Genomic DNA, 20,461 nt, shown 5'->3' on the forward strand with positions numbered 1-20,461 from the left:
TCCTATGTCAGTGTATTCAGGTTTACTTCCCCCTGTCGCGTTAGCCCTAATTTCTCCCAGCTGTGTCTCCCTCCTGTTTCCTATTCCCTGATTACTCCACTGTGTATATAAGCCCTGTGTTTTCCTTTGTTCTCTGTTGCGTCGTTAATGTTTCCTACCCTCAGTAAGCTGTGTGTTTGTCTTTTACTCCTGTTTAGTTTCTCTGTTCAGAGCTTTGTGTTATTTTTGTGAGTTTTATTTATGAGGAGATTTTTCCAGCAGTAAAGCTGCATTTTGAGTTCCAGTCCCGTCTTTGAGAGTCCTGCATTTCAGGTCCTTTTTTCCTGCCTGCCACACAGCCTATCATGACACAGCATGCTCGTACAAAGCTTTTTATTATAATTAACAGAGTTGATATTTGGTTTCCCCTGCAGTGAAGCCATAGACCGCACCTCCGCCAGAGTAATAAAGTACATTGCTTAATAACTCCCAGGAGAAAGTAATTAGTTATTCTACTCATTACATTACTTTCATGTTACTCTGTAAAATAACCTCAACCACACTGTCTCATAATGAGCATTTAACATTATAAATCTCGAGGTTGCAGTCCTACACACCAACACAAATCCCTGCGCTAATGACGGCAAACATATGATCTTTCTCTCAGTATTTAGGTGTGAAAACAAAGCTCACAGCACAAAGAAAAGATGAAAACCAGCACAAAGACACTTTTGAGTGATTCTACTTTAGACACACAAACAGGCAGAAAAGGAGCCTGCAGTGTGACTGCTCATCCCTGCTTTTGCTACCTGTTGAAGTGCAAAGCTTGACTGCTAGGCTGGGGTCAGCATTCACTCAGCTAACGTCACAAACTGAAAGCAGCTAATTGCAGCACAAATGCGACCGTCAAATAACTGTAACCGTTCAACGGAGGGAGTTTCTTGTTTTGTTTTTTCCTCCAGTCAGACAAAACAAGTGCAGACAAGTACAGCCACACTCTTCAATAGCGTACACACCCATTCTCACACGGCATGGAATTAATCTTTTAGGATTTAAACTTAAATGCACCTTTTCTTTTTTTTTTGCTTTACTTTTTGAATATTTAACAAAAAACATTTTTGTTGGGCGTTTGAAGGCACATGTATTTTATTCAAATAACATATAGAGGAAGCTTTCTACAGACAACTGAACAGTAAAACCAGAGAAACCATTTATCCTATTCTTATCCCAAAGCCCTGCAGACAAACTGCCACTCTGTTTCTGTATCACCACTTCCTAATATGGCAGGATGTATGCCAGACATGGGGAAATAGTTAAGCCACAACCAATAGAAGTGGCACAGGACACTTCAGAAGTTGTTCTGAATGTTCAGAAGAAGTGTAAGACATTTCAACTGTGACCAAGACGGGACATTTATGAAGGTATTTTCTCATTATTTTGTTCTGTGCAGGCATAAAGCTGTTAAGCTTGTTTTTTTGACCAGAGAATTTATTATGTTTTAATGATATGTTGAAAAACTAAATATAACATCAGTAACATTAAATTTGAATGAATTTTCAAGAACATTTTCCAATTCCATTTTTAAATTCTTTGTTTATATGCAATTAAAGACACACATGATTTTCCTACTTCAGTGAAACATTCTGAACTCTATAACAATCAAGACAAATTCCACACTATGAAAAGCAAGTCAAGTGTCAACTATTAGACAATTATTTAAAGATTGTAGATTATATTGTGTACATTGTGTTATTGTGATGATTTACTGGCATACGCGTATATAATACTGTTCTTTTATTCCTCTGAAAAGTAAGAATTTGTGTTTGTGTGAATTTGGTTCAGACGTTTGTGGTCCCTGATGTCTTTTCTGCAGACGCGTCTTTCTTAATGATCACTCGACTGCTGCCAGTGGGTCAAACTGTAATTTCCCCACCTGAAAGAAAAGCTCTGAGTTTGATTTTGTGTTTGTGTTTTGCAGGCACTCAGGAGAAAAAGTCATGAAGTTTCTCGTGTTTGTCCTGTTAGTATCTCAGTGCTCGGCGCTCACCAGTCAACAGTGTCACCACTGTGAACAAACATCCTGCGACTGCTCGAGCCAAAACCTTCGAGAAGTCCCTGCAGCCGCTTCAAAACTCATCACTGAGCTCGATCTCTCTTTAAACGCACTGGAGACGATAATGAAAGATGACTTTCTTTCATATGCCGCTTTGAGGGCTTTGTTCGTGAATAACAACAGGATCAAAACCATCCATGAAGACGCATTTCACCCACTGACTCATTTGGAGAAACTGGACTTGTCCTCAAACCAGTTGGAGACTTTGTCTTCTGGTTGGTTTCAGAACCTGACTTCTCTCCACTACTTGAATCTTTTGGGAAACAAATATTCAACACTTGGTCAGGGAAACCTTTTCCTGCCACTGAGGAGCTTGAAGACCCTCCATTTTGGAGGACCTTTCCTTCAGTCTGTCAGTAAAAGGGATTTTTCTGGCCTTTTTGGTCTTGAGGAACTTGTTTTTGAAGGAAATCATCTGCAAGTGTTTAACAGAGGGAGTCTGAGACAAATTGGACCCATTAGCCATGTAACACTTAGTCTCAATGGAGTATTTCACAGAGATTTAGCAGTAGTACGAGCTATATTGTTAGACGTTGTTCATCCAAACACAACAGTGACATTCACTGACACACAGTTTAACAAAAGTTTGCAAATGTTCCCACTTCACGTGGCCATCGAGCGTGGTGCTACAGGTCTTAGTTTCAAAAATGTGAACATGTCTGTGTCAGCTTGTGTACAACTTGTGAATATTTTGTCGGGCTCTGATCTGACTTTTTTTGCCATTGAAGATTCTCACATCTTCAAAAATGAAGAGGAAGTCCGTCTGCATCACATAAGCCTAAACAGCTTGGATGTCATCGTCTTCAAAAACATTGATATTCATTCATTCTACAGATTTCCTGCCCTGAATTTCTTAAACAGTATGATGAAACCAGTAAGAAGGACATCTATGATAAACACTATGTTGTTTGCCATTCCTTGTCAATCCATTATTCATTTCACAAACCTGGAGGTTTTGGACATCAGTGACAACATAATCGGAGATTTGGCACATATGGAAATGATGTGTTATGGAAAGGAGGATGTCCTTCTAAATCTCCGCACACTCAACATCAGCAAAAATATTTTGTCTTCAATCAACAGCAAACTCTTCACTAGACTAGAAAAGCTGGAAAACCTCGACATGAGTAGAAACTCATTTGACAGCATGCCTTCGACTTGTTCCTGGCCAGCAAGTCTCAAGTTCTTAAACCTTTCGTCAACTTCTCTTCCTGAGGTGACATCCTGCCTACCACAGAGCCTACAGATCCTTGATTTATCCAGAAATAAACTGACTGTCTTTAACATTGAGTTGCCGCTTCTCAAAGAGCTGTACATCTCTGGCAACAAGCTTGGAAATCTCCCAGATGGGCATTTATATGTCAGCCTCGCAGTTCTCTCCATTCAAGACAACAACTTGGCCAAATTCAGCAGTAAAAACCTGCATGATTACCAGAGCCTGAGGGTCCTGGAAGCTGCTGGCAACCCTTACGTCTGTTCATGTGACTTTGTAGGTTTCGTGACAAATGACTTGATGAACCACAAAACTGTAGTTAGACATGACTTAAAGTCTTACATCTGTGACTCTCCCGATGCAGTGAGGGGGGAGAGAGTGTCAGACGTGAAGCTGTCAGTGTTTGAGTGCCACACAGCTTTAGCGATTTCTTTGCTCTGCTTAGGCATCCTGGTGCTGTGTGTGCTCATTGCAGGTCTGTGTTATAAGTTCAGCGTTGTGTGGTACATGAAGATGACCTGGGCATGGCTAAAAGCAAAGAGAAAGCCAAAGTTGAAGAAGGGAGTGCTCCAGTACGATGCCTTTGTGTCCTACAGTGAAATGGACTCCGGCTGGGTGGAGGCGCATCTGATCCCGGCCCTGGAGCAGTCGGAACCGCCCCTCCGACTCTGCCTCCACAAGAGAGACTTTGTTCCCGGAGGATGGATCGTAGACAACATCATGGATGCTATAGAGAAGAGTCACAGAACGCTCTTCGTCCTCTCCCAGAACTTTGTCAGAAGCGAGTGGTGCAAGTACGAGCTTGACTACACCCATTTTAGATTGTTTGATCAAAACGATGACGCAGTTGTGCTGATTCTACTGGAGCCCATTGACAAAAATAACATCCCCAAAAAGTTCATCAGGCTGCGGAAAGTGATGAACTCCAGGACGTACCTGGAGTGGCCTGATGATGAAGATCAGATCCCAGCGTTCTGGCAAAGTCTGAGAACAGCGATCGAAACACCTGAAATTGACGATACAAACAATCTATAAAAGCACTTATAGTTAGAAATATTAAAATGAATGTACATTCAAATTATGTTTTCTGAGTGCTACAATGTCAGTGATTTTATGCTATGAATACAGTGTAACATACTACTTTTATCTTTTAGTATCTTATTTTAACAAAATTAATATGAAAAGTTATGATCTAATTTTTTTTAAGTCGAATGTAATTTAGTAAATCTTTTTTAATAATTCCATTTTCTCAGCTGACTCACTTCAATTTAATTCCTTTTAATTTACAGGACAGGAGATTGTATACTTATAATGTTGCAGTTTAAAAAAATACCTGCATTTGCATTTCTGAAATCCTCTGATTTAATTTCATCCAGTTATTGTGCCAATTGTGTTTGAAATGAAATGTAAATTCTTCCTGCAAATATGCTTTTCTCTATATTTTATAACAGTAGATTTATTTTCTATATGAATGTATGCACACAAACCATGTACATACATGGATATACACATGTAGGTTTACATAATAAGTAAAGTGAGATAGTCAGTAGTCTTTTACTGGTCATAATTGTTTTATACAGGTCATTCCTACTATTCAGTTTGAAGGTAGTAAAGTTTTAAAAACAAAAAGAGGCAGATTTTCAATGATTTTTTGATTTTATCTGAAAGACGATTTATTAAACTGTTACAGAAACAAACTCACAAAGCCCACAACATTATTCTATAACAATTTTGCCCAAATTCTCCTCCCTGTTATAGGACAATCTCATCTCTGTGTCTAAGTGTTCAATGTACAGTCAGTCTTATATTTTTGTAAATATGAAAGGGAAAAATGTCCCTGACTTTGCTCAAATATAGTTTTCAGAGTGTGATAAACAAGTATTTTCAAAGAAAAAGATTTATTTTGATATTTGATGTAATTTTAATTCATGTCTTTGAGATTAAAAAGAACTTTTATTAAAATGTAATCACATTTTTTAAATTATTCCATTCTGTTAATTTTCTCCCTTCAATTAACAGCAAAGATATGTATAATATTTTTTTATTTTATTTAGTTAATTTTAAAATAACACAGGTAAAACGGGGTGCACAGAGGAGAAACAGTGGACAGGATATGACATCACGTCCCAGTCATTCTTAATTCACCGTTTTATCAAAGGTTTGCATGTTTCTAACATCTATTAATTAAAAATGGAAAAATAATAACTTTTTAAAAACATTACTACTGAACTTCTTTAAATTTCCTTTTTACATGAACACCTGTAGCTTTTGAGTTTGTTACCAAAGGCCATACGTATAAGCAAGTAAAGATTTTATGATGACTTCATTTTTATTTATCATAACTAAATATTAAAGAATGACAACTGACGATAATTGCCATTTATCTTGTACAAACATCTATTGTATGTATGTCATAGAAAGTGGTCTAAAATCTTTAGTTTGCATGTGTGCTTTTTATAATGAATATAACATGTTAGACAAATCACAAAGTTACTGTGTTTGTTTTGCGTGTCTATGTGCTTGTGTGCCTAAAAGCGTGTGTAATTCTTTGTCAGCCTCTTGAGAGCTGACATATTGCTGCTATTGATCTTTAGCCCTAAAATCAACACAGAAGCCTGGATACTGATGACAGGCAGACCAGGGGAGTCAGGGTGTCCTGATAACACACACACACACATTAAATAATGCTCTACATGCACATATAAACAGAAGCAAGACACGTATATACAATGTTACAGTGCAAACCAGGTCAAATTGGCCTTAATCTGTGAGACAACTGCAATTATTGTGCAGTTTTCTGTGAAGAGTGTATTTCCTTTTTGATTTCAAAAATTCAAGTTTCAGTTTAAACTTTATCTGTAAGTACCAACTTAGAGCATATTGCAAAACTTAATTTTTGTTGTCTTTGTTTTTCTCTTTGTGTTTTTAAAGGAGTCTTGTTCTGAAGCAGTACCAGCCTGGTTCATAGACACAGACTAAGCCTAAGTCAATAATCAGTAACAATCTCCACTGATTAAAGCTTTTAGTCCAAGACTAGCCTTAATCCATGTCTGGGGAACTAATGATGCATGAGTTAAGTTTTAAGTTAGAAAAGCACATGGGTTTATGTTGGTAGCTTTTTGGAAAAACAGCACTGAAAACAAACCTACTTTTGTCTTTGTGGCCATTATTTTAGGTCTATGTCAAACCGAGAGGCTGAACGGCATTTTATGGACTTCACAATTGGTGGTGCAGGTCTTTAAAACGTTACTTTAAAACTATGTGATATGACATCTGGTATCTGAATATCTATTTTAAAATCTTTTTGAATGAATAAGCTCAGGAGGCCAAATCCCGACACAAACCAGGGAAGTTGTAAATCATAGAAAGATGGTGCAACACCGTAGAGTTTGTAGTTTTTGTATATTGACAATAAATGATAAAGTATCTCCTCCCTGTCAGCTTTAATTGGTTGAGTGGTTTTATACCATGAGATGCTAACAGCTAACCTGCTTATCAGTTTATTCCTTGAGGGCACTCTGATTTTCTCTGTTTTACCCTCCAAGTCAACCAGCGGCCGATGGCGCGTTACTTGGGTGCTTTAAAGAATATTACACTGTGTCGTTCGTTAGGGAGAGTGTGTCTGGCCAGCCTGTGTGTTAGCCTGCTGTCGTAGGGGGCATGTGGTGGGCTGATGGGGGTTCAAAGTGTTCCCCTTTAAAAGTCAAAACAGCATGTGATTTGATTTCATGCTCTTTTATCCTTTAACTAGCCTGATAACAGGGACGGAAAAAGGCAATGATGTGTTTGTGTCCGCGTCTGGATAACAAATCTCCATCATCCCCTAGCAGAGGGTCCATTAGCTTCGGCCCCCCTCCCCGGTTGCCCAGTGATAAAGTAAACAATGTGTGTTTGACCAATCCCGCGCGCAAATATTTGTCCTGGAAGCTGCCTCATCCGACGCCAGTCACACACACGCCTACTGGCGTGTGCGGAGGTATATATACAGGGCCGGTCCTGGAGGGCACATCGAGCAAATCCATCAGTGACCCAGGCCAGACCTTTATTCTTGGACAGACACTAAACCTGGCAGCTAGGTAAGGTAAGGAAACTCAATATAAGCGTTTTATCCTTTTTTTGTTATTCCCAATCAAGTTCTTACTGTCCCTCTTTCTTCATTCATCTCACCAGGATTAGAAGCCGACATGGCTGCAGGTGTCATCAGGAACTTTCTCATCCAGGCTCCGACTCCGGCCTACTTCCCCATGATTTTTCAGCATTCTCCGTGTAAGGACGGTGCCTACGAGAAGACGCTGCCAGAGAAGCCAGAGGAGAGAGAAGACGAAGAAGAGAGACAGGCAGATGAAGACGAGGAGGACGAAGAATCTGAGGCTCAGGAGGAAGAGGAAGAAGGTTTGGAGGAGGTTTTCTTAAACCCCGCTCACCATGCTCTGGATGTGACCAAGCAGCTGCTGAGGTTCGCCGACGTCATCAGTCGCGATGTGCAGCGCTATTTCGGTCGCTGCTCCGGTGACCGAGAGGCGTGCGACATCTACAGCGACTCCATCTCCATCACCACCAGTGGGCGTCTGCGTTACTATGACGACCTGATGAGAATAGCGAGAGGAAGTCCTGAGATGCAGGAGAACAGCTTCAGGGCCTGTCCTGAAGAGCAGAGAGCCGCGGCTGCAAAAGGCAACAGCAGTGGGCTGGGGCCCCTGGCTGAACTGTTTGACCTCAGGGCCCCGAGCAAGGGCCGAGGCCAACCGATGATCAAACGGCACCTGCCTCTCAGTTTCTGGACCGAGCCGATCCACAGCTGCCCTCTGGTCACTCTGAGTAACACGCTTGACATCGCACACAGGACCGGCGCCTCGCCTTCGCAGGACCTCACACGCACGGACGAGAACGCGCACATGCACTATAACGTCCCAGCGCAGCACGACATGCACACCCTCGACAGCGCTCAGCCAGACTTCAGCGACCTGTTGGCAAACTGGGATCCAAACCCGGAGCTCACTCACACGCTGACGGAGAACACAAACATGCAGCACTGATCACGCCACCCTCAGCCTGGGACTGAAAAGACTCCACTTATGATCCTTTTACAAATAGTTTTCTGCAGTTTGAAAGGGTCGGGACAAAGAACCTGCCATCTGAGCAGAGTGAGATTTAGTTTAATAAAAAAATGTACCAGGACCCACTGTGTCCTCTACTACTGTAACATAATCGGATGTGAAACTGTTACGCTTTATTTCTGTTGCATAACATTTTGTAGAGCTGCTGTTGATATTTTATAAAATAGATTCATTAACATGAGTGTTGACTCTTTGTTGCTGTTATTTACTCCCTAATTCACAGTTTGGATTTTGTCAAATATGGCTGTGTTGGGTTGAAAAATTAAGTTTTTCTGAATAAATCCATCATCGTTTTGGTCATGCAGTCATGGAGCTGTTAAAAAAAGAAGTTTAACTTCTTGTTCTGCCACATGGTTGCACAGGTGCACTCCAGGATGCTGTAACATCCCTGCTGTGTGTGGCTACAGCATTGGGTTACAGGTGTAAAGAAAACACTACTCACCACACCCATCATTTATCTCACGGTATCTCTATTGTACATAGAAGCTGTCCAAGGTTAAACAGACGGGCAGCAACACAAACTTTTCTTTTGCAGCTGTTTCCTGGAGTGAAACCCTTCACATTAATGCGCAATTTACCTTTATCTGCGAATCGGTATTAGAGAGACGACAGGAAACTAAAAATGGAGACAGAGAGGATGCTGGAAGCAATGACCTGCTTCTTTGAATCTCAGAGCAACATTGAGAAACCTGGACGTAGTTCAATAAAGTTCCAAGATAGTCATTGAGTTTTAAAGTTATAAACAGAAACAGATGTGGCTTCCACAGCACGTCTTTTGTCCCGTCTCCCTCTCATCAACCCCAACCGGTCACGGCTCCCCGAGCCTGGTGCTGCCAGAGGTTTCTTCCTGTTAAAAGGGAGTTTTTCTTTCCCACTGTTGCCAAGTGCTTGCTCATAAAAACTTTACCTTACAATATAAACCTTGAGATGACTGTTGTTCTCATTTGGCACTATATAAAAAAAACTGAATTCAGCAAATAAATAAGACTTTTCAAAACATACGTTTTAGAGGAACACAAAGGTTAAAAGAAAAGAACCTCGCGGTTGTTTTAAGAGCTCAAACTTCAATCTCAACTTTTGAAGCAAGTTTTAAAATCCTGAAAACAGCTGGACAACCTCTGCCTGTGGAGAAAGACTCGGCGCTGTGAGCCGTGCGTATGTGAGTGTTACATGTACTGGTTTTAGATTAACTGAAGCGCACATCGACACGCACAGTAAAACGCAAAGCATCTGCATGACAAAGACAGCACTATGTTGACAGCACTCAGCTTCAGTGATATTTCACGTTGCTAGCTTGAAGAGAAAACAGAGAAACTTGCTATCTTTCTTGATTAATGGTGCTGTGGATTTAAATTTGAGGTCATGACAGGGGCAACTGTGGAAAGTGGTCTCTGTAGTTTGAGTAAACATAAAGGGTGTGATAAATGGTAAGAGTTGTTAATCCACTTGTTAGTATCACTGTGGGAGTTTTTAGGTAAATGAGGGTTTGATAAGGAGCAGAAAGAGGAGTTAAAGTTAAAAGCGTTTTAATGCTACCACGTGGTGTATGGGGAGGTCTATTTAAACGCTATAAACAAAAGAAACACAAACACAAACATACGAGTAGGTGTACGTGTGATCAAACACAGCAGTCGATCATCCAGTTTACCCAATTCTGAATCTACAAGGCATCGTTTGATTGGCCGAGACTGGAAAGTTTCCCCTACAGGCGTGACGCCTGATTGGATGACAGGGAAGGCCAGTAACATTCTGACACACACGCTTCATCTTAGATAAATAATCGTACAAAGAGTAAAAGACACATGCATTGACGGTCACCTACACCTAAGCACAGGTACCAGAGCAGCTCAGACAGAGACGCAGACATGAAGACTCACAAGCTTTTGTTCATAGCGCTGCTGGGCCTGCTGCTGTGGGCCTCCTGCACGCAGGCCGAGGACAGCACTGACAGCCAGACAGAGACGCAAGAGGAGACGTCTGAGGAGGCATCGGAGGAGACAACCGAGGAGGCGGAGGAGGAGGCAGAGGCACCAAAGAAAGAGAAAACAACTGAGATAGAGGAGGAGAATAACGTCATGATCCTTCACATCAACAACTTTGAAAGAGCCCTCAGCGAGAATCAGTATTTACTGGTTGAATTCTGTAAGTGGGATGTCTTATATCCTGGAACAAAATCCTGATTATTATGATAAATGAGCTCTTTCTCCTTCTTTAGATGCCAGTAATAACTTGTGATGAATTTTCCCTTATCGCTTTGTTCTGTCTTCAACACAATTGTTATTAAATTTGAGTTGCTTTTATGCACAAATAACATCAGTGACAGCGAAGGTTGGCATAAGGCGCCACATAAAGAAGAACTCATAGGTAAGTTGTGCAGATTTTATGTAATAACATGAAAACTAAAATGTAAAATAAGCATTAATGCTCCTTGTTCATCCTGGGAACATAATCTAATCTAAACTGATCAAAGAAGGTTAGAAAATATGGCAGGAAGTGAAAAGATTATCTCATTTTGCTGGCAAGGAATTTAAAATTTGATCAATTTACAAAAGAGAGAAAATCTTTCCTTTCCCAGCCTTTAACAGCGCCGAGGCATTATCGCACACGTGACACGTCCTGTCCAGGTGTTGTGCGGGTTCAACTCTCCCACAGATGAACTGAAGCGGAGAGGCCAGGACGAGGAAATGAGACATGGGGGAGAAAGACGGAGCCCAACTGCCACTTTTCTATCAGCTGCTCATTTCCATGAGTATCTGGACAGGAGCTGCTGATAGCAGCAGAGGCCTGCTGTGGACAAACCCCTGTAGTGTCTCCCTCTGTCTCTCACTCTCTCTGGAGTTCTCTGGAACTTTCATTGAACTGTGTGTGTTCATGTGTTTTATATGTACTGTAGATGCTCCTTGGTGCGGTCACTGTAAACAGCTGGAGCCAATTTACGCCGAGGCTGCCGAGAAGCTGAAGGAGGAGGAGCCGGAGCTGCGCTTGGCCAAAGTGGACGCCACGGAGGAGAAAGAGCTGGCCGAAGAGTTTGACGTCGGAAGCTTCCCCACTCTGAAACTCTTCATCAATGGAGACCGCAAAGAGCCTGTCGAATACACCGGTGAACACACACACTTATACACAAACACAAGCAGCTCTTTATGCATCATCAGTGAACATCATCACCTGATTGTGTATAGTTTGCATTTTTCCACCTCCCAGCACCTTCGAGGGTTATCATCTATTAGTTTGCACACTGAACCAAATGTGCGTGTTTAAACTACTGTGTAACCCAGTTGGTGTTAGATATTTTTTAATTATTATAATTTTTCTGAGTCTTTGTGTGTCAAAGCTGTGGTTCCCACAAAGGCCTGTGGGATGGGTACTGAGTAGAGCAGCTGACCCATATGCAATAAGGGTTGGAATCTGCCTAGAGGTCTTTACTGGTCTTTCGCTCAACTTTATTACAATAAGAATCTAATGTGACCAAAAATTTTATTTTTAAAAAGTAGCCCTTCATCAGCATCACTTCTCACATTAAAACATGTTGAATTGAACTCATGCTACACTTTTTAAAATTAAAATAATTACTGTAAATTCATTTTTCCAGCAAACAGTCCAATCCAGCCACTGGACAGGTTTGGAAATGTTTTTTAGATGACAATTTGGGGCTTTTAACTTTTTTTCTGCTAAAAACCTTCTCCAAGGCTATTTGCACTTCAAGTGTAATTAAGTGACAGATAAACAAACAAACAACAGTAACGTTCTTGTTTTTTCACTATTGACTGTAGAAATAAATGGGTCCAAAATTTTTAAAAAAAGGTATTTTTTGGGAATTAATGACACTTGTGTGCTTTATAATTACAGGACAGTCTGCACGATAAGCTACCACAACTTTTTCTGTACTTTTACACATTTATTTCTTACAATTTAAGACAGATTTGTTTCATTTACTACAGCAAACTTTCTATTCATATATGTGTTAGTCCGCATAGGGAAATAGTTCCTCTGCATTTAACCCATTCTACCCAGTGAAGCAGTGGGCAGTAGTGATGGGATTTCCGGCTCTTTTTAGAGAACCGGCTCTTTCGGTTCGGCTCACTAAAAAGAGCCGGCTCTCTCGGCTCCGAACCGGCTCTTCAGGTTGTTTTGTTGCTTTAATTAATTTATTATTAACAATAATATAAAATTATGCACAAAAGGAATTACTAACGTAAAAACAAGTGGTTTTATTTATATATGTTTATATATAAATATATGCGGTGGCCCCTAGAGACAAAACACGTACAAACTCCAAAACACATTTCTAGCATGAACTGAACTTCCAAAGCAGAGCTACTAGATCACTTAAATTACACAATTGAAAGCATGTGTGTATTGTTTGTGTATTTATACACAGGCACTCATATATATATTCAAATAATTTAAAAAAAAGTTCATTTACCTGTTATTACCACACACCAAATCCGGTCATTGGTACTTGCTGGCTTGTGTAGCCACAAGATAACAAAGGCTCAACACTGCGCCCAGCATCCTGGAGCACTTCTGTTGTTCTTTTGTACGTGTTTTGAGTTTTTATGTGCTTCTGAGTTTTTATATGCTTCTGAGTTTTTACGTGCTTCGGAGTTTGTACGTGTTTTTACGTGTTTTGGAGTTTTTACGTGTTTTGGAGTTTGTACGTGTTTTTACGTGTTTTGGAGTTTGTACATGCTTCAGAGTTCGTACGTGATTTGAAGTTTGTATGTGCTTTGTCTCTAGGGGCCACCGTAAATATACTTTTATTTATTCACTCCACATAAAATGTAATAAATAAATCATCTAATACAAAAATCAACTATTCACATTTCAAGTTTTAACTATTTACATTTTCAGCTTTTTCCTTTCACAAATTTAAAGTGAAAAGAACACAAAACACTGCAAACCACAACACAATTAAATATAAATTATAATATGAAAACTAAAAGAACATGCATATTCTCTGTCATATGGACCTGCATGAATAAACTTTCTCAATCCTTTATCATCTGCAACCGAAAATAGTTGTGGATGATTACTATACCTTTCTAATGTTGTTGTCCCTGCCTCTCTTTCTCTCTCTCTGGCTCTGTTCCTGTGCTACTGAGTGTAACTACCGCCCCTCCCCCCTCTGCCCAGCGTAAAGCACAAGGCTCGCGTGCAGAGTGAAGCGGAAAAAAAGTGCGAGAGAGAGGCTGAGAGAAAGAAAAAAAAAAAAAAAACCACGTGACGGCTCGCGATAAGGAGCCGGCTCGCGTCGTTCACGTCAAAGAGTCGGCTCTAAGAGCCATTTCGTTCGCGAACGACCCATCACTAGTGGGCAGCCACCAATGCAGCGCCCGGGGAGCAGTGTGTAGGGACGGCTCAGGGGTACCTCAGGGTAGCCGTTCAGTGGAGTTGAACCCCCGACCTTCCGATCATGGGGCCACCACTCTACCTACTGAGCTATCCCTGCCCCCTCATTTAACTACACATTTAGCAATATGCAGTTAAACCTCTATACTGACCGATTACTTAAGGTCAAAGCTGGGTTGGCGGTATGTACCCCTCGATATAAAATGACTTTGACTAGCTGTTTCAAATATTTACCCATAACCTTTTAGCTAGTACTAAAAATAAAAGCTAGCTAGCAATTCCAACATTTATTAATTAAGCCAGACTTTTAGCAGATATTACAAATACCCATTACTTTCTGACTGTTCCTTTGACTGCCTGTTTCTACTCTCTTGTTATCATTTCTGCTCAAAGCTGAGCTACAAGCTGATGTTGGGCACTCTTTGCTTCAAAGCACCTGAAACAGCCGCTTTATATCGACCTTTTCTCTGCAGGTAAGAGGACGACGACGGGGATAATCCAGTGGATGAAGCGTCGCACTGGCGCCGGTGCTGAAGCCCTGGAGTCTGCAGATTCTGCAGCTCAGTTCATAGACGCCCATAACATCACTGTAGTGGGATTCTTCGAGGTCTGTCCTTCTGTCGAGGCTAACATTAAATCATGCAATCATCTATGAGTGCTCGTAACTCCATGCTCTCGCCCTCTCCTGCAGAGTTTGGATAGTGAAGCTGCTCAGGTGTTTAAGGAAGTTGCTATGGACACGCCTGACACAGAGTTTGGAGTCACAGCCACTCCAGAGGTTTTCCAGAAGTATGAGGTGAAAGGCAGCTCCGTGGTGCTCTTCAAAAAGGTACAAATACTTTGCAGATACTTTGCTTTGCTGCCATCTAGTGTCCGGAGATGGTGACTGCGTGTTCCTGTAAATTATTTATCCTATTGACCATGAAGAGAAAAAACATCAGAAAAAGAGACTGTGACAGAATCAACTTCTTTGAGTCTATGAGTCATTTCTTTGAATAACTTCACTATAAAACAGATTTTGATGAATCAGTGAGAATATGACAAAATAGTTGTAATAATCTTTGTATTTATTTAAAAGGGAAAATGCAACCTGGTAGGTTGATATTATTTATAGATAATTAAGAAAAAACAAACATAGAAAACCATTTAAACATACTGTATGTGAAAGAAAAAACGTACACATGAGGTAACAAATCAAACATTAAAACCACTAAAACTGAATTAAAGACCAAAACACATTAATTACTATGACATTTATGGATTTGAGAGGGTAGATTATACAGCAACTACTGTGTTATAGATGTGGAGAAAGAACGCACAGAATTATGAACCTTAATCCTGCAGGTGTAATATTTCAAGTATGTAAAATGTAAATGTGTGTGTGTGTGTGTGTGTGTGTGTGTGTGTGTGTGTGTTTGCTAGTTTGATGATGGCAGAGCAGACTTTGTGTTGTCAGAAGAAGGGAAGTTGGACAAAAACAACATGACCACCTTCATCAAGCAAAACAGCCTGCAGCTGATCATCCGATTCAGCCAGGAGGTAACGCACACACCAGTGAGCAGACACGAAGAGAAAACTGCAATTAAATTTAAAAAATGATAGCATAATACTGTGTGTGTGTGTGTGTGTGTGTGTGTGTGTGTGTGTGTGTGTGTGTGTGTGTGTGTGTGTGTATTTTCAGGTAGCAGACAAAGTCTTCAACTCTGGCATCAACGTGCACTGCCTTCTGTTCATGAACTCCACAGCGGAGAGTCAGATGAGGCTCCTGGAAAAATTCAAGGCTGTTGCCAAGGAGTTCAAGGGAAAGGTAACTGTCCTGCTCTGTGTGTGTGTGTGTGTGTGTGTGTGTGTGTCATGTGGATCATTACAATGTAAGGTGAAGACTTTGTTTCATCAGTGCTTCGTCCTCTAAACTGTTGGAAATGTGTGTGTGTGTGTGTGTGTGTGTGTGTGTGTGTGTGTGTGTGTGTGATACAGCTGCTGTTCATTCTGATAGACGTGTCAGAGCCCCTGTCACACGTGCTGAGCTACTTTGCCGTGTCCAAGGACGACGCCCCCACGATGCGCATCATTAATATGGACACAGGAAAGAAGTACGCCAATGACTCAGAGGAACTGACCATAGACTCACTACGACAGCTGTGCCAAGAGGTTGTGGATGGTACTGCAAAGGTACTACAAATGCAGACAGTCCTCACCTTCTCAAGTCTGTATGTGACTGTGAATGTTAGGTTAAAAGCACTTGGAGTGAAGTAATGTAACTAGTAAAGTACTGTAGAAGTACGAGTTCTTCTAACTGGTCCTTTTTTCTTCTGCAGCCTTACTATCGGTCAGAGGATATCCCAGAGGACTGGGACAAAGGACCAGTTAAAATCCTGGTGGGAAAGAACTTTGACTCCGTCGCTCTGGACCCGACCAAAAATGTGTTTGTGGAGTTTTGTAAGTCAAATCCTGGACAGGGATCTTGTGAAATCAGAGCATTCATTTATTATTCAACTCAATCAAATTTGCAGTGAAGTTTGCCAACATCACTTTGATCATCACTTTTCTCTGACTTCAAATTCATTAGTCCTTGATTTAAGCTGCTTCGCTAAATGAGGCACCGGAGTTGCTCCGGTGTCTCATCTTACTTTAATGAGCCTACCTGTGAGCAGGATTTCCGACATCTCAATAACTTAAAAGCGAGTCCTGGTCTAATAGGAAATTTGGCAGCTGGAACCCTGCACAAACACCGAGGATAGACATTTCCAATGCAGTCTTTAAACCTTTGACAAGAAAAATATTTGCATATCCACCAACAGTGGATTCAAGGAGGGAAAACTCCTTGAATTTACTACTTCTGAACAAAACATCCTCTCAAGAGAGCATGGAGCAAAGGCTGTAGAGTCTATAGCATACCGAACGATTTTAATGTTACAGAAACTACAGAAGAGGACACAAAACAAGCACTAACAGAAGTAGATTAAGCTATTGAGTGAAGGAGGTACTGATATTAGATGCAGTATCTATATATGATGACATTATCATTCAAGTCTTGTGTTAAAGCTGGAGAGAACTCAAAGTGAAGCGACAGGAAGCAGAAGCATGGTCAAGCAATATTTATTTACAGTTTACCAAAGAACATCATGAAGTGTTTGAGACAGAGAAGCAGAATGAGCTGGTAAAAGGATTGGAGCTGGCAGCGTGCACACAGAGCGAAGGCTAATCCGAGCCAGTGAGAGCAGAGAGGGACACTCAGACACAAGTAATCTGTGCAAGCTGGAGACCAGAGGAGGTCCACTCCAGGAGTGGATCAGCAAGGAATTAGCAAGAGGTTTAGTGAGTGGCTCGAGGAACTGAACGGCTGATTATGTGATTGGGCAGCATGCTGGAGCTAAGGACCGGTATTTGAGGCAAAGATGATTGCAGATGATTGGCAGCTGGAAACTCAAGCCACCAAGCAACTGATTCCACTCCTGTAATCAAAGCAGGGCATGTGGAGAAAGATCCGGATTTGGGAAAAAGGCTTAGCCTGGAGAAAAAGTAGTATAAATTCACACCTGTTCTTTTTATATGTTCGAGGCATAATTATGCTGTGGCTGTCTTTTAATCTTTTAATCCTGCCAAAATTTGCTTAAACGTTGTCTTGCACACACTGAACAGCTGATTAGAATTTGCTGGCCAAACATCAATGCAACCAGTCAAGACTACAGCCACAAAATGTCTAATAAAATAGCATTTTAAAGCCAGAAGGTCGATGGTCACCTGTGCTTTGCCATAGTGTTGTTCTTCAAAAACACTTTTTTGGCCAATATTTGGCGCCATACGCACACAGAAGCAGAGGGTGAGACTGTGACGATATTTCACCTTCAGTCAGATGCTGATCTGGTGATGCTGACCTTTTGTATCCACCGATTAATAAATTTGTTCAGCGTCTGCACTGCATGTATCTTGAGTCTGGACACAATCAGAAGTACATTCCAACTTTAGTATATGGATGGAGTCACACAACTGCAAAAAGGTAATATTAGTTAGCAACAACCAATCCTAAAGTTCATGCCAGGCTTGCGGCAGTTTTTCAAATTCTTCATTCTGTATTTGGTGGTGAATAGATGAACAAAAGTAAGAAACGCAAACAGAGAAGATAACATCACATTTATAGAGGTATGATAAAATGAACATGATATCATGAAAATTAACAGAGCTGGGGTTTATAATGGATCTACAAAAAAACACCATCTAGATGTTAGTAATGCAAGTTTCATTCAGATTGGCCCACCCATTAAGGTGGAGAAAGGGCACATACTCTGTAAGAAGATTATTGTTCTCACTTAACACAAGTAATTGTTAACGTGGCCATGTCACTACTCTAAAGTCATATGGGGCAAGAGCAGTAAGACAGGCCAACAGCTCAGCTGGATTTCTAAAATAAAGAACATACACTATGTGGACAAAAGGATTAGGAAACGCCTTTTAATTCAGGTGCTTTCAGTTTCATTGCCACAGGTGTATAAAGTCAAGCACTTAGCCATGCAGTCTGCCTTTACAAACATTTATGAAAGAATCGGTTCTGTAACAGGATGCCATCATAGCAACAAGTCAGTTTGTAACATTTTCTGTGACATCTATAAATTCCACGATCAGCTGTAAGTGTTGGTAGACCACGTATAGTTCATAAAAGACGCCAACTCTCTGCTGACTCAGTAACTGCAGAGCTCCAAACCTCTGTCATTAACATCAGCACAGAAACTGTGCACCAGGAGCTTCATGGCATGAGTTTACATGTCGAGCAGCTCCTGTTGGTGGAACATCGTGTTGGCTAAGTTCTTTGGTCCATATAATGTGTGTAGATTACTATGCACCAAACAGGGAGTTGGCATTAAGGGAGTTAAAGTTTATTTAGCTGAACTTAAGGTAAGAACCTCCTATCCTTCCACATTTCCTTTAAGCAACGAAGCAGATCTCTAAAATGGTTATTCCTCTGTGTTTACTGTAACATACAGCTGAAATAATCCACCTTTCATTAATTCATCTTCACCAACATTAGAATGACGTTCCTTGTATGTGTATCTCTGTGTGTCTGAGTGTAGATGCTCCATGGTGTGGACACTGCAAGGAGTTGGCTCCCATCTGGGATCAGCTTGGTGAGAAATATGCCGACCATGATGACATCATCATAGCCAAAATAGACGCCACAGCCAATGAAGTGGAATCTCTTGACATTAAGAGTTTCCCAACACTCAAATACTTCCCAGCTGGTGACAAAGAGGTAAACACACACGCGCGCGCACACACACACGCACACGCGCGCACACACACACCTCTACACACTGCATTCTTTCCTTTTCTCTCAGGTGATCGAATACACTGGAGAAAGGGACCTGGAGACATTTTCTAAATTCCTGGATGGTGGAGGAGTTTTACCTAAAGAGGAAAAGGATGAGGATGACGACGACGATGATGATGATGATGATGAGGATGAGGTGGATGAGAAGAAGGAAGCCGACAAGGCTACTGGCGATAGCAAGGTTTGTGTTAACGCTGCAGATTTATGCTGTTTTTCTTTTAAAAATAATCCACAGTTCACACGTTTTCCTCTTTTTCAGGAGCCCAATGAGTCCGCAGAGGAAAAGACCAACAAAACATCCAAAGATGAGCTGTAATGTCACTTTTTGGCCAATCAGGATCAACCTAGCAACTTTGAATTTTCTTAATAAAAGTGATACAGGTTTAAAGTGTTGGCTTTGTTGTGAAAAAGCTTTAAACTTTTTGTCTTGATGCTTGCTTCTTTATATGTCTGTTGAGTGCTTCACACGGCTGAATTTGACACGTTCAACACAGACGGTAATATTTATAGAGACTCTCCAAATGTGTCATAAAATTGAGCTTCAGCAGGATTACGAGGACACGATGGACCAGGATCAAGGTTGGACGTAGCAGTGCAGTGAAAAGAATTTCTTAGAGATTTCTTGGAAACGAGTCACATAATGATTTGTTCTGTGAGTTTCTTTGTGTACAAACTGTGATCAGCTGACTTGTGCTGCTGCTCTGATATTCACTGCTCTTTATCTTGAATTCAACAAGACATAACTGTATGTGTTGTGAGCTATGTGGCTTATTTCTAACCCCCTTAATATGATAAATCTAGTGTAAAAAGTAGAAACCAGTCTAATCAGCATCACCTCAAATATAAATTAATGTCTGCTACCCTTTATCACTGTGTGAGAGGTATTTGTTATACAATATGGAGGACTCAGGCATAGAACTGAACTCAGTTATTGCTGAACTTACATGAGACTGAATAGAAAGACTAAGCAGACATGTGGGAATACAAGCTAGGAAACTACACAGGAACTCACAGGACACACAGCTTGAGGGAAAGACAAACAAGGGCTTAAACAGACACAGGAAGTAATGAGGGAGATGGAGTGCACCAGGGAGCACAGGTGAACTAAATCAGGCTAACAAGACAGAAGAAGCAAAAACACAATGCACACATAAGAGACGATCAAAATAAGACCAGAAATAAACAAACACAGAGACAGAGACCCGGACCCGAGACAAACTAGATGCAGGTAAAGACTAAATAAGCACAGAGACATGACTGACCTGAGACAACAGGGTGACCGACCATAGGGACAGGGCACAGTGAGACACAGAAGCATGACCAGGGCCATAGATGAAGATAACTAAATTTTACAGACTCAAAAG

General features: G+C 41.0%; 3 protein-coding genes across 4 annotated transcripts; all 3 read left to right on the forward strand.

The window, feature by feature from the left end:
- Nucleotides 1–1,241: 1,241 nt before the first annotated feature.
- Nucleotides 1,242–4,340, forward strand: LOC308395865 (toll-like receptor 2 type-2; the record flags this gene model as incomplete). Its single annotated transcript, XM_080880895.1, has 2 exons — nt 1,242–1,400; nt 1,958–4,340. The coding sequence occupies exon 2, from the start codon at nt 1,977–1,979 to the stop codon at nt 4,338–4,340; it is 2,364 nt and encodes a 787-aa protein (XP_080737021.1). The 5' UTR covers nt 1,242–1,400; nt 1,958–1,976.
- A 2,962-nt stretch (nt 4,341–7,302) lies between these two features.
- Nucleotides 7,303–8,609, forward strand: percc1 (proline and glutamate rich with coiled coil 1). 2 transcript variants are annotated; one of them, XM_080880900.1, is made up of 2 exons: nt 7,303–7,381; nt 7,476–8,609. In XM_080880900.1, the coding sequence occupies exon 2, from the start codon at nt 7,490–7,492 to the stop codon at nt 8,339–8,341; it is 852 nt and encodes a 283-aa protein (XP_080737026.1). In that variant the 5' UTR covers nt 7,303–7,381; nt 7,476–7,489; the 3' UTR covers nt 8,342–8,609. The 2 variants fall into 2 exon arrangements, with proteins under 2 accessions (XP_080737026.1, XP_080737025.1); XM_080880899.1 differs by having other exon boundaries at nt 7,326–7,386; nt 7,476–8,608.
- Nucleotides 8,610–10,206: 1,597 nt separating this feature from the next.
- Nucleotides 10,207–19,951, forward strand: pdia2 (protein disulfide isomerase family A, member 2). The gene is made up of 11 exons (XM_080880898.1): nt 10,207–10,564; nt 11,316–11,522; nt 14,245–14,378; nt 14,463–14,600; nt 15,194–15,310; nt 15,453–15,578; nt 15,749–15,943; nt 16,090–16,210; nt 18,841–19,019; nt 19,105–19,278; nt 19,357–19,951. The coding sequence occupies exons 1-11, from the start codon at nt 10,288–10,290 to the stop codon at nt 19,411–19,413; spliced, it is 1,725 nt and encodes a 574-aa protein (XP_080737024.1). The 5' UTR covers nt 10,207–10,287; the 3' UTR covers nt 19,414–19,951.
- Nucleotides 19,952–20,461: the final 510 nt, after the last annotated feature.

The sequence above is a fragment of the Rhamphochromis sp. 'chilingali' genome (genome assembly GCF_963969265.1).
Source record: "Rhamphochromis sp. 'chilingali' genome assembly, chromosome: 4".
NCBI classification, from domain to species: Eukaryota; Metazoa; Chordata; class Actinopteri; order Cichliformes; family Cichlidae; genus Rhamphochromis; species Rhamphochromis sp. 'chilingali'.

What these genes read in the sequence shown, in the direction of transcription:
- pdia2 (XM_080880898.1), top strand. Translation starts at nt 10,288, where the DNA reads ATGAAGACTCACAAGCTTTTGTTCATAGCGCTGCTGGGCCTGCTGCTG. An exon ending in TCATCCGATTCAGCCAGGAG is followed by an intron (nt 15,311 to 15,452) that starts GTAACGCACACA and finishes GTGTATTTTCAG; the next exon opens with GTAGCAGACAAAGTCTTCAA. An exon ending in TCCCAGCTGGTGACAAAGAG is followed by an intron (nt 19,020 to 19,104) that starts GTAAACACACAC and finishes CTTTTCTCTCAG; the next exon opens with GTGATCGAATACACTGGAGA.
- percc1 (XM_080880900.1), top strand. Translation starts at nt 7,490, where the DNA reads ATGGCTGCAGGTGTCATCAGGAACTTTCTCATCCAGGCTCCGACTCCG.